Source organism: Belonocnema kinseyi, chromosome 4, assembly GCF_010883055.1.
Source record: "Belonocnema kinseyi isolate 2016_QV_RU_SX_M_011 chromosome 4, B_treatae_v1, whole genome shotgun sequence".
In the NCBI taxonomy this organism is placed as follows: domain Eukaryota; kingdom Metazoa; phylum Arthropoda; class Insecta; order Hymenoptera; family Cynipidae; genus Belonocnema; species Belonocnema kinseyi.
The window spans coordinates 114,259,709-114,273,023 of record NC_046660.1 but is presented as its reverse complement, the minus strand read 5'-3'; the positions used below and the strand labels follow the sequence as shown (position 1 = coordinate 114,273,023).

At 29.8% G+C, this 13,315-nt stretch overlaps 1 protein-coding gene across 1 annotated transcript in view; it reads left to right on the top strand.

The window, feature by feature from the left end:
• The window catches only part of LOC117171295 (putative phosphatidate phosphatase), a 144,111-nt gene that overhangs the window by 37,839 nt on the left and 92,957 nt on the right, over positions 1–13,315 (top strand). Inside the window, exon 2 of the mRNA XM_033358454.1 lies at positions 12,135–12,286. Coding sequence (XP_033214345.1) covers positions 12,135–12,286 — 152 coding nt within the window. The remainder of the gene's footprint in view (positions 1–12,134; positions 12,287–13,315) is intronic.

The window sequence follows — 13,315 nt, the reverse complement described above, 5'->3', positions numbered from 1 at the left end:
AAAAACTTTCTGAATTCTTTGTCCCTGTCGCGATAGAATGAAACTTTTGTCTTTGGCTCTAGAAAATTTCTTCTTTTTAGAAATGAAGCGGCAAATTCAGCGCCGTCTTTCGGTAATCCAAAATCTATAATAAAATCATTCAGTTCTAGTTGCGACACTAATATTGGAACCTTCAATTTCATTTTATGCACGCCATATTCGTCATCTTTTTCGTCATTTTCATTCGGAATCATCAGAACTATTTTCTGTTCTATCACTGGTTTCACTACCGTCTCCATGTCGTTGACTTTCAACTTCCATTCTATCATCTTCTAAAGCGCTTAAATCAGTCTGGCGTGCATTTTTATTGATTTCAATTGCTCTTGTTACTGTGCACACTTAATGTACGAAATGTTATTTTTATTTTTGGCGTTGAACCCTTCGACGGAATTCATGCAAAAGTAGCAGTCCTTCGCAATAACGGGTTTTTTCCATGTGGTTGGTGTAGAGTACTTGCGGTACTTTTCGTTGCTTGAATTTTTAGACGATACAACATAAGTCTGCAGGAATTGCAAATGACGTGAGGAACCCATTTTGTTTCTTGGTGCAGCAATTTACGGTCAAAACACTTTTCGTAAAGACTTTTCACTTCCTCGTCGATTGATTTTCGCAAACTGCTCACTTCATATTTACTACAAATGTAACAGAATGAATCTGAGCTATTCTTGCAGGCATGCGATTGAGAAATGCTCGCGGTTTTTTTCCTTGTAGCATGAGACTCTACACCAACCAAGTGATCCATTGATGAAGAGCTACGGTTGCACCCTTAATATATCCGCGCCTAAAATGTTAAAAATAACAATTTTGATTGTCGATATTTGAAAATATAAAAACGTCAAAAATTCTTTTTTTTGTCTGGCTAATTATAGAGGGAGTGAGAAAATTCGGCAAGACCCCTAAAAACCACCCCTACTAAACCCACATCTAAAAGATTAAAAATGACTCTAAGATTAAAAATGACTCTATGTTTAGCGAGATAAAAAAAGAGAATTTTTGACGATTTTATATTTTCAAATATCGACAATCAAACTTGTCATTTTCTACATTTTACGTGTGGATATATTAAGGGTGGTATTTAGAGGTCTTGCCGAACTTTCTCACTCCCTCTATAATTAGTGAGGTAAAAAAAGAAAATTTTTCACGTTTTAATATTTTCAAATATCGACAATCAAACTTGTCATTTTTGACATTTTAGGTGTTGTTATATTAAGGGTGGTTTTTAGGAGTCTTGTCCAACTTTTTTACCCACCCTATGATTAGCGAGATAGAAAAAGAGAATTTTTGACGAATTTATATTTTCAAATATCGACAATCAAACTTGTCATTTTCAACATTTTAGGTGCGGATATATTAAGGGTGGTTTTTAGGAGTCTTGCCGAACTTTCTCACTCCCTCTATAATTATTAAGGTAAAAAAAGAAAATTTTTCACGTTTTAATATTTTCAAATATCGACAATCAAACTTGTCATTTTTGACATTTTAGGTGTGGTTATATTAAGGGTGGTTTTTAGGACTCTTGTCCAACTTTTTTACCCACCCTATGATTAGCGAGATAGAAAAAGAGAATTTTTGACGAATTTATATTTTCAAATATCGACAATCAAACTTGTCATTTTCAACATTTTAGGTGCGGATATATTAAGGGTGGTTTTTAGGAGTCTTGCCGAACTTTCTCACTCCCTCTATAATTATTAAGGTAAAAAAAGAAAATTTTTCACGTTTTAATATTTTCAAATATCGACAATCAAAATTGTGTTTGGCATGTTTGAATAATGGGTGATTTGTAAGGGTATTCAACCCCTCAAAAAATAAAAATTTCGAAAACTTCCGATGGAATATCATTTTTTGTCATCCTAAATGATTTAGGCAAAAAAACATTCGGGGAATAAAGTCTTTAATTTCGTTCATATGAACGTTCGTAACTTCAAGTACATTAGCCTTGATCGACCTGGAAAAGGGCACTACAAAATTTCGGAAATTTTCCACTAAATTTCTAGGTATAATTTCCATCTGTGGGTAGGAAAACTTATTTTCCTAAAAAAGTTGGGAATGTTCACAGAAAAAACTGAAGTTAAATTTTGTTGCATGAAAAGTTTCCCCCTGTTAAAGGTTACATGCTATTTGGCGAAAGTTTAGCCCACGATGAATAGACGCAATGGGAAGATGGCAATGTATGAGTGAATTCGAACAAAAGTAAAAATTTCTTGTAGGTAAGACTTGCAACGGTTAAAAATAAAAAATATTTCGGTAGAAGTTTCACCGAGGTTGAGAGAATAATTTTGATCTCGTCTACTGCGTGACGCGGAAGTGAGCAAATTTGCACATTTGCAATTAAAGAGCCTCTCAGCGACTTATTATTTGCATCCTATTCATCGTAGTTATTGTAATTATTTATGTCTTCATTTTGTATACTTTATTTCTCTTATTCATTTAATTGATTTAATTTACTTTATCTATTTATTTCATTTGTTTTTCTTCATTTCCTTCATCTTATTTACCGTATTTATTTAATATTTTGTATGCATTTCATTTTTTTCTTCATTTTATTTACTTTTCCGGGTGGAAATTTAGGTCGGGGGCTGGCCAGTCTACGGCTGGAGAGCCTGGCTTTAAGTCGGGAGCTGGTCGGGGTTTCTGGTCGGAATCCGACCAGCATTGTCACGCTGCGCTGGCCAGAGTCTGGCCATGGGGCATGACCGGGAACTGGCCGGGAGCTGACCGGGGATTTCGACCGTGGCCCGGACAAGATTAATTGCTGCTTTATTAGATTTAAATGATTCGTGTTTCAATTGTATGAAGAGCACAGCACACAGGCAACATTAACTATTTTCACGTAGTCTTTGAGAGACAAAAAAGATTTAAAAAATAAATATTAAATGGTTGCGAGTATTTTGATTTTAAATATTAATAGTCCTGTTTAGAGTACATACATATATTACATTTTTAAACATTATATTACAAATAAAATTTCAAACGCTACGGGGTATCGAACCTACATATCTATACCTAAATCTAATGCCTAGCAGTCGGGAGTGCTAACCACTGCGCTAAACCGACAAGTTGAAACTCGTTGAAAAAGCCATCTTCATAAGCTGCAGTTCAGAAAAGTTAAAGTAGCAACTTTTAAGTACTCTTTTTCTAATTGTTTATTATTATTCGGCGTTATGTAAAAATAAAATACACGAACTTTTAACAGGAATATCAGTAAAGTACATTTTAAATAAATGATTTAAATCGATTACAATTTTTCTTCGCGTGACATTTTGTTTTTTCTCGTTTTAGACTATTTTGGAACTTTTTACAATGACAGGAAATATAATTTTTTCTGAAAATTGAAAATTTCTTAATGATAAAATTTTTTTGACTTTCGTGTAAGGTTTGGTTTTGTCACAAAATGCATGGTTTGAAAGTCTGGACTTATGAAAACTTAAATTTGTGGTGTGAAAAAGATATTCACCCAATATATTTTCACGCGTGGAACATCCATGCGGGTATACGCATCCATTTTTTAATGAAATCAGAGAAATTAATTAAGTTATAAACAAAGTTCAAAAATCTTATTATTGCCAATCAACGCCCGGCCAGCTACCGTCTGAACATACGATCATAAGATTTGTCCGATCAGAGCCCAGTCAGCCCCCGACTGGGGTTTTGACATAAATTTTGTCCAGCGAGTCCCCCACGAGCGCACGGCTAGGCTCTTAAAAAAAAAAACATAGCCCGGCCAGTTCCCGACCAGAAACCTTGTTGTACCAGGGCTAACCTGGGCTATTTCCACATGGGTTATTTCTGTTATTCATTTAATTTATTTTATCTATTCATATCATTCGTTTTTCTTAATTTTTTGTTATTCATTTAATTTATTTTATTTATTGTTTTCATTTTATTTCTTTAATTAATTAATTCTTTCTTCTTTATTTTATTTACATTATTTATTTCATTAATTCATGTAATTTGTTTTTCTTCATTTTCTTTACTTTATTTCTCGTATTCATTTCATTTTTTCATCATTTTATTTACTTTATATATGTTATTTATTATATACACCTTATTCATTGTATTTATTCTAATAATTTGATGTATTCTATTTATTTCTTCATTTTATATACTTTATTTCTCTTATTAATTTTATTTATTTATTTAATTCAATTAATTTATTTTGTCTATTAATTTCATTATTATTTCTTTATTCATTTAATTAATTTTACTCTTTTCATTCATTTTATTTAGTGTATATTTAGTACATTTCGTGTACGGGTATCATTGTAAAAAGGAGACCGCATAATCATTAGAGTTTCTTGAAAGGTTTTACTCTTATTCATTTCTCCTTCCTTGCATATTTTTAAGAGGGAATGTAAAGGAGACAAATGAATATATATTATTATTATTATTATTATTATTACATCGTCAATATAAAAAATATATAGGTAATTCTATTTTACGTATTGCAGCATGATGATCTTGGACACGACACTGACCCCATAAATTAACCAAAGGACAGCTAATGGACGAAAAATAAAAAGGGCCACTAAAGTTACAAATTTCATAAAGGAAAGAGTAAAATTTCAGTCAAGTGAATAGCTTTCTTCAATATTTAGGTTTACGAATAAAATTTTAAGTACCGAGGAAATATAATAAATGATTTTATACCAAATTTGTACTTTTTTTAATGAAAAATTCTCCAAATTTTGTTTTTCGGGTAATATTCTAATTTTAATGTTTAATTCTACAATAATTTAGGAAATTTGTCGAAATCTATGTTTGGAAAAATTTCCTAATTTTAAAGCACATTTTCCAAATTAATTAGGAAATTTTTCCGAATATATTGTTGGAAAAATGTCGTAATTTCTAAGTACAATTCCCAAATAATTAGGAAATTTTTCCGAATATATTTTTGGAAAAATTTCCTAATTTTAAAGTAAAATTCCCAAATAAAGTAGGAAAATTTTTCTGAATTTATTTTCAGGAAAATTTCCTAATTTTGAAGTATAATTTCCAAATAAATTAAAATTTTTTCCGAATATATTTTTGGGAAAATTTCTTAATTTGAAAGTATAATTTCCAAATAAATTAGGAAATTTTTCCGAATATATTTTTGGGAAAATTTCCTAATTTTAAAATATAATTCCCCAATAAATTAGGAAATTTTTCCGAATTCATTTTCGGGAAAATTTCCTATAACATAGGGCATGTTGCGTTCCAATATTTTTTTGGGAAAAATCCGGAAACATTTTTTTACAGTGGGGTTAAAATTACGGAAAATTCCGTAACCACAGACAGTGCAATTTTATTATTCATTACATATTGTATTATTCATTATATACTTTGTTGTTCATTATTATATGTTTTATTGCTAAATTTAATACTGCCTGAAATCGAATCTGAAACTCGTACATTCCCCTATCCTAAATACATTATGAAATTTTAGAAAAATATCTCTAAAGTTTTTTCCTATCTAGCGTTGAAAATCAGAAACGGACTGTTAAATTATGCTTTTTATTTTTTAGACACCCAGAAATTGTATTGTTGAGAAAAAATCAACCTTAAAAGATTTTGTCAATATTTTCGCAAAATTATAGAAAATAAAGAGAGATAGAAAAAAGTGTCAAGAGACAGTTTTTTAGAACTTTTTTAGAAAAATAATTTTATTTCTTTCATTTTTTTCATATCTTGCGGTTTTTGGGGTGGGGGGCGTGAATTTTCGTTTTTCAGACAAAAAAATTCTCTGTTCACACCGAGGCTCAGGTGTAGATTTAATGTGAAAAAAATCAAAACAAAAAATACGATGGAATTTTGAACAAATTACCATTGAATATTTTCAGAATAACCCCCGCGTAGAAGTTCAAATGGGGAACTAGTATGGTTCTCGACCATTCGATTAGTCGGGGGCTAGTCAGGTGACCCGACTTGTCATAGTCGGAGCCTGACCGGGTACTAGTAGGGGTTATATGATAATAAATCCGCGTGGAATATTAACCAACAAGCTCCCCAAAATTTGTGGAACACCCCCTAAAAGTTTGTCAAAATACTTATTATTTACGGCAATCTCCATAATCTTTTTTGAAATATTTAAAAGTGCTCAAATTTACCCAAGATTTAATGGGGAACATATCCTACACTTAAAAATGCATAAATTCATGTAACTAAAATTTCCCAAAATTTGTGGAATATTAATTTTAGAAAAAAACTTCAGCTGGAACGCAGCAATGGAAGAGCTTTGCTCTGAAGAACCGCCGTGTTGGTCACGGTAGTCTCTTCTCCAGGTAATTATGCTTCGTTACGTGTGGACTTCTGTCTTAAACACTCGACGCGTCATTTCTGTTGCGCGAGAGGCAGCACGTCGCGCCCTTACGGATTTTCTTTAAAGCTACCAGTCCAGAACCGCAAGACTCAAATGAAGGTGGTAGCGAAATCTGAACTGTACCGTGCTTAATAGTTTACTACTAGGATACTGCTCTGCATTGATTAATCAAAAACTTTTTCTCTTTCCAATTTCAACTATATTCAGGATTAGACTTTATTTACACATGGCACACCTTTTAGATCATTTTAAAAATAAGCATCTCTACAAATTTAGAGTGTTATGACTTTCGGCAGACCTTCCACCTACATCTATATGTATCTTTTCCAATATGGATTTTCTTAAAGTTCCATACAAAGGTATTTATAAATGTTCCTAAAAATTCGCAATTTTCTAAAAAATACTACAAAAAAATATGATTACTTCTTTTTGAAGATTTTGATCGTTGTTTTTATAAAAAGTAGATTTTCGTACAAAATTATTAACTTAATAATTATTTATTAAGTATATTTAAGATGAATTTAACATTAATAAATCTTTTCTCCAAAAAACGGTGTAAAATTATTGTTAAATATATTCTTAGTGTTTTAGAATAAAAAAATCATTACGCTTTTTTAGATATTACCTCATTTGATAAGACTTCGCCGAAAACTCAGACATAAGAATAAACCGATCAGAGCCCCACTAGCTCCCGACCTGAGCCTGAAGATTACCCGCACGGAAATTAGTGAACAAAAAGGCCCGACTAGCCCTTGACCAACCACCGACCTGGCCCCGACTGAAATTTTGACAAAATAAAAGACCAACTAGTCCCGGATTAGTCCCCGACAGGGTACATTGTCAAAATTGATAACCCGACTAGCCCCGATTAGTGCCCGACTTGTAATAGGGCCAAATGGGGTTATTTCCACACGGAAGTTTGGAAGTTCTTCACATTATTATTTATAAAGTTTTTCCTTTTTTTGTGGCAAAATCTTTAAATATTTCTCCTCTCAAGACCCATTCTCAGTGACAATTGTAATTTTTCAATGTAAACTATGTTGCAACTTATATTCTTTAAACTTTTAGTTACTAAAATTTACGATTTTATTTTTTATTTCTGTCTTCACAATTTCCTAATTTCAGTTTGCTATCGATGAATACTACTCTTTCCAGCTCTTAATGGCGATTAAAATTTTTATTATCATGTTTATAATGTTGGCATGGAAAAGTATTTCCTTGTATCGCTTCTGTATTGTATATTGATACTATTTCTTCCACTATATCCCAGCTTGCCATCGAATTCTTGGAAAAATAAATATTATATTACTAAATTTTAGAACAAAAAGTTTCTTCGTATGCTATTAGCAACTCAATGCAAAAGATTTTATAAAAATATGTTGCAAGATCCTGCGGATTATGAAAAACTCCTCGCCAGTCTCACATGATTTTCTTTACAAATTATAGAAAAACCTCGATAAAAAAAACGCATACCTGTTACCATCATGTAAGATGATCGGACCCTTTTTTATGTGAAATTTGTATACTGTATTTTGTTGCTTTTTTCATATTTATAGTAAGTCTAACGGAACACTGAATCCATGTACAAAATGTAGAAGTGGCCCATAAAAGTCATTTTTTAGATTTATAGCAGGCGTAAAACTTCCGTTTAATGCAACCAAAAATGTTGGTTCGATAGCAAGGAATGTGGTTTAGACAGTAAATTAACCCAACACCATCAAAAGCTTTGAACCTGTCCTTGGACGTTCAATCAAGCTTGTAGGGTCTCTACTACTTTCTTAGCAGTATACAAATTTATTTGTCAGTTTTATGCGCGTGAAAATTAGGTGTTCGCCTGGACTAGATCGTCCCCTACTCAGAAATAAGATATAATCAGTGTTCTGACTAGCCGCTAGCTGGAGGTCTGGCCGTTAGAGGATGGGAAAGGGAAAGAGGCAATTGTTCACTCAGCGAAGGGATCCATCGTCAACTGCATATTTACACAGCCTCCCCCTTTTATTCCGGTTCGGCCGGTGTTTTTTTTTTTGAACATCCTCGACTAATTTAACGATATTCATAAATTTCAAAGGTACACAATTACACATTGGAGTTCAACTCGTTAGAAAAAAATATCATTGCATTTTATTTTTAGTTCATTAATCTACACTAATTTATGTTTATATTTATTGCACTGAAAAAAAATTGTTCTTGAAGCAAGTAAATATTATTTGATTCAAGTCAATCGCAGGTACGAATGGGGACGATAGAATATGAGTGTGTTCCAAATAAATAAGTACTTTCTACCGTATGCTTGGAACAAGCGTACATTTTCTTAATCTGAGAAAATGTATTCTTAGATAGAATATCGCATTTTATTATTCTAAAATTTGATTGTGTTACTTCATGTAGAGATGTATTCAAATGCAGAATAATTTACTTCCAAGAAATCATTTCTGATACACTTCAAGAATATATTTTCTTAATCTAAGAATATGTAGTAACTGAGCAATAGACTAGTGCCTCATCTGAACACTATTTCTCAACGAAAAAAATATGTTTTTCGAAATTATTGTTATATAATGTTCATTTTTTTAATTATTAAAATACGTAATTCGCGCACTCTAATACTTACACATATAATCGTGCGCCTACACGCTTTGAAAAATCGCACTCGCCGAGGATTGAACCCTATACCTATAAACCTCCTAAGCTCGTGTGTCCTAACCGCACGCTCTACCGACTTCGCTATCGAAGCACTTGGATTTTGGTGACAAAATCTTGCATAAGAATTTCGAGGCAGCGTCGTACCAAGTCATATGGTGAGCCTCAACCAACTTCAAACTAAAAGTTGTTAAACTCAACTTTAATATACCATTTTTTATTTAGAAAAATTTTAGAATTGAATTTTCCTTATTTCAAAAAAGGCTCGATACTTTTTTTCTTAATATATTTTAAAATGTTATAAAATATCTAAAAGTAATTAACAATAAACAAAAATTCTCCAAAAAATGTGCAGTTTTCAATTTATCCAACTCTTTTATTGTATATAATACTCTTTTACTCATTTTTAATACAAAATAACTTTTCTTAAAGAATAATTTAAAATATGAGAAAAAGCAAAGTAAGTTTCACTTATTTAACGAGGCATTTAATACTTTTTGTTTTTAAATATTTAAAGCGCTTAAAAACGACCCAAACGTAATAAGTAATAAAGAAAAGTTGCAAGTACAAAAATGCTTTAATAACATCAATGACAAAACATAATGTTCTGCTATACGAAAACTTTCATAAACTGCACAGTTTTCAATTTATCGAATTCTTTTATCATATCTTTTTAAACAAAGATTTGAATATGGAATTGCTTTAAAAAAAAAAACAATTTAAAATATTCAAAAAATAATTGAACTTCACTTATTTTACAAAGGGCTCAATACTTTTTTTTTTAAAAATTTAATGCGCTTGAAAACTATCGAAAGCATATAAAAAATAAAGAACTTTTAAGTTGAAAAACACTTTAATGACCTCATTTGCAAATATTTTCTGATTTTTAAAAACCTTTGTAAAACGCACAGTTTTCGACTTATAAAATTATTTTATAATACTTTTTAACTAAGTTTTTTAATTAAAAATAACAATTCCTAAAGAATAATTGAAAATGTGTAGAAAAAATTGATCGCTAGTTTAAATATTATCTATTTAAAAAAGTGCTCGATACTTTATTTTTATTTTAAATATAAAATACTTCGAAATCCGAAGAAACAAGAATTATGTAAAGAAGAAGAATTTTGTGCAAGAACTTGCAGGTTAAAAGTGATCTCACGGTGATCGGCTGAAAAATATTTGTTTGCTTCCTCCTTGCATTCTCAAAAACTTTTAATTGTCAACTCTTTAATTGTTCCTTTATAAAATGAAATGCATTCTTAATACAGTTTTTCAAAATGTTAGTGAATTCTTTTTTCTTAAATATTTTGCTTTAAAAACGCATTACATTTTTTTAAATTATCAAGAAAATGTAATCATTTTTCAAAGCTTATAAGTTTGTTTTATGCTGTCATATATTTATTTTTTATTATTTACATAATAAAAAAGAATTATGTAAGTATATGGGTGATTGCTAAATTTTGACCATTTGTAGTCCAAGACATTTTATATGATTAATGAATTCTTTGACTGAAAAATTTAATTTTTATTGAGTTTTTATAAATATACATATTAATAATATGCGCATTAAATTTTCTATAATTAATGACATGTTGAAATGAAATTTTCTATGATCATTGAATTCATTGACTGAAAAACTTAATTCTGTTAATTTTATTTTAAAAAACCTAAATCTATACTTAATTATGTAAAACAGCAACATTATATGCGCGCTACAGTACGCGGGAAGAATTGTATTGCCATTAATAACATAAAAATATAAAACAAGATATTAACCATTGCAGATAGCAAGTAATAATATAAAATTGATAATTATTTTTAAAATTCCTGCTTAAGAAAGGAATTTGTTTTTCATTAAGAAAAAATTAATTCTTTGAATTCGGCTAGATTAACATTTTTTTCTAAAAGTAAAAAATCTGTTGCCTAAAACTTATTTAGTTTAAATTAGCATAACACATGATTATTTTATTTTTTCAAAACTTTTTTTTTTCTTACTAATAACTTTCATGAATTTTGCCATTTTTGTGATTTTCAAACTGCTATTATCGAACACGAAAATTGTGTGTTAACAAAATACAACTATGTCTTAGAACTCTAATTTAAATTAAATAAGGTTCACATAACAAAATTTTTAACTTTTTAAAAATCAATTTTTATCTAGCCGAATCCAAAAAAGTAATATTTCGTTTTTGAATAAAGAATTTCTGTATTTAGCAGGAATACTTATCGTTATTTTTAAGTTCGGATGATTTTTTGTTACCTTAAACACTACACAAAAATAATGTTAGGGTGGCTGTTTTAATCGAGGAATAAAATTCCCAGTCATTTTCCGATTCACAAAAATGTTTCACGGTTAAAAAATTCGAAATGGTTTAATTTTGAGTAGATTAGTACATACAAATAATAAGCGAAAAAATGATAGACGCAGTAAATTTATAACCTTTTAATAATTTTAGGAATGAAATGACTTTTGAGTCTTGAATAATTATTTCAAAATTAAAAACACTTTTTTCAAATCTATTTAAAATTTTTAATTTCTTACCACCAAAAACTTACCGATTCAATAAACTTATAAATTTTTAAATAGTTTTATGAGTGATTTGATTTGCTTGTCAGCGTAAAGTTAGTAGTTTAACAAAGTTGCAAATCCATATCTACATTTGCATAATTGAAATTGATTATGTGCACCAATATTTTGAATTTGATAAATATTATTGAATTTCATAATAATTGTTAGCCGCAATTTGGCAGAGAATTCATTCAGTCATTTATATTTTTCCTCCTAAAACTATCTATAATCAAATCAAAATTAAAAGTGTTTAAAATCGATAAAGTTTCTTACAGCAACCTAGTTTTGCAACACCTAAAATTCAGTGTATTAATTTCCTAAAAAAAAGAACCCCTTTTCTTAAAAGAAGCCTTTTCTGCAATACGTGAAAAAGTTCAAAATGTAATTTCATTTGACGGAAGTATTCTGGTCAGATATTTCTATAACCAAAATGTAAACCCTCACTAAAAACCTTAGACTGGTTCCTTTCTGTGCGAAATCTATAATTACCTTATTTTATATTTAAATTCGATCATTCTAAAAAGAGTATTTTATTCATCAACTTCTTTAATAATTTTCTAATTGTAAGATTGTTTTTTGTTGCAGTTGGACTGTTTGCATTGACATTTTACCTCTTTGGAAAACCTTACAAAAGAGGTTTTTTCTGCAACGATGAATCACTCCACCATCCATTCCAGGATTCCACAGTCACTAGTTCAATGCTGTACGTTATTGGCGTTTTACTTCCTGTATCCACGGTGAGTCACTTAACTCTCTTTCCCTTCAAATTACGTAGAGTATATTATCCATATCCATGAGCACCAATACACGTACGCCACGTATTACTTTTGATCACTATACCATTGCGTATGCGGATTCATTTCATGTTTTTCGATCGTCTGAAAAAGATTAATAGATTAGATCCACGAGTATTAGTAAAAGATAAACAAAGGTCATATTTCACAAGGAGACGTTTAGCAAATATCTACTCACTAAAGCAAATTTAGTGCAGTAATCTTCTTCCCCTAATTGTATTAAAGGACTTAGAGATCCATTGAAAAAGATAATTATTGATTTATGATTTGAAAATTACTTCTTTAATCCTTAGATCCTTTTTTGTTATAGGTAATTAGAAAAGTGTAATGGTATTGACGAAAATTTGTTTATTTAACACGTCTCCCTAACGACTGTTTTGCGTAAATTTAGATATTTACATTTTGCATAATTTTTAGAGTAATGAGACCGTTTTTTATAATTAAGTATTAATTCGAACTCGTGTCAGGTAAGATTTTTATAATTGTTATGCTAGTTTTATAGAGTTTATTAAATGGAAGATTTTAATATTAATCTAACGGGAAAACCAAGTTATGGTAATAGTACACGTCGTTTTTGTTTTGGAAAATAGTTTTTTGTAGTACTTCTATTTTTCGAATTTGATTTCTAATCTGTATGCAATTCGTCAATTTTTAATTATTTAGATCCCTTAAGCTTTTAACATTCTATTTCAAATTGCAATTTTAAACAATTTTAAATTGAAATAATACATATTCCACAAGGTGAAATTAAAAATAATTAACATTTCATTGTACCATTACAATTTGAAAACTTTAATATTTGAGCAGCTGGAAGTTTGAAATTTTAAAAATTAAATAATGTGAAATATGAACCGTTCCCAATTTAATTGAATGCTTATAAAAAATTGAACATTTTTTTAACTTGGAGTGTAACATAGTTCTTGGAAGATTTTTTTTTCACCACTAAAACTAAAAATCGTTCTTTCTTGTTCA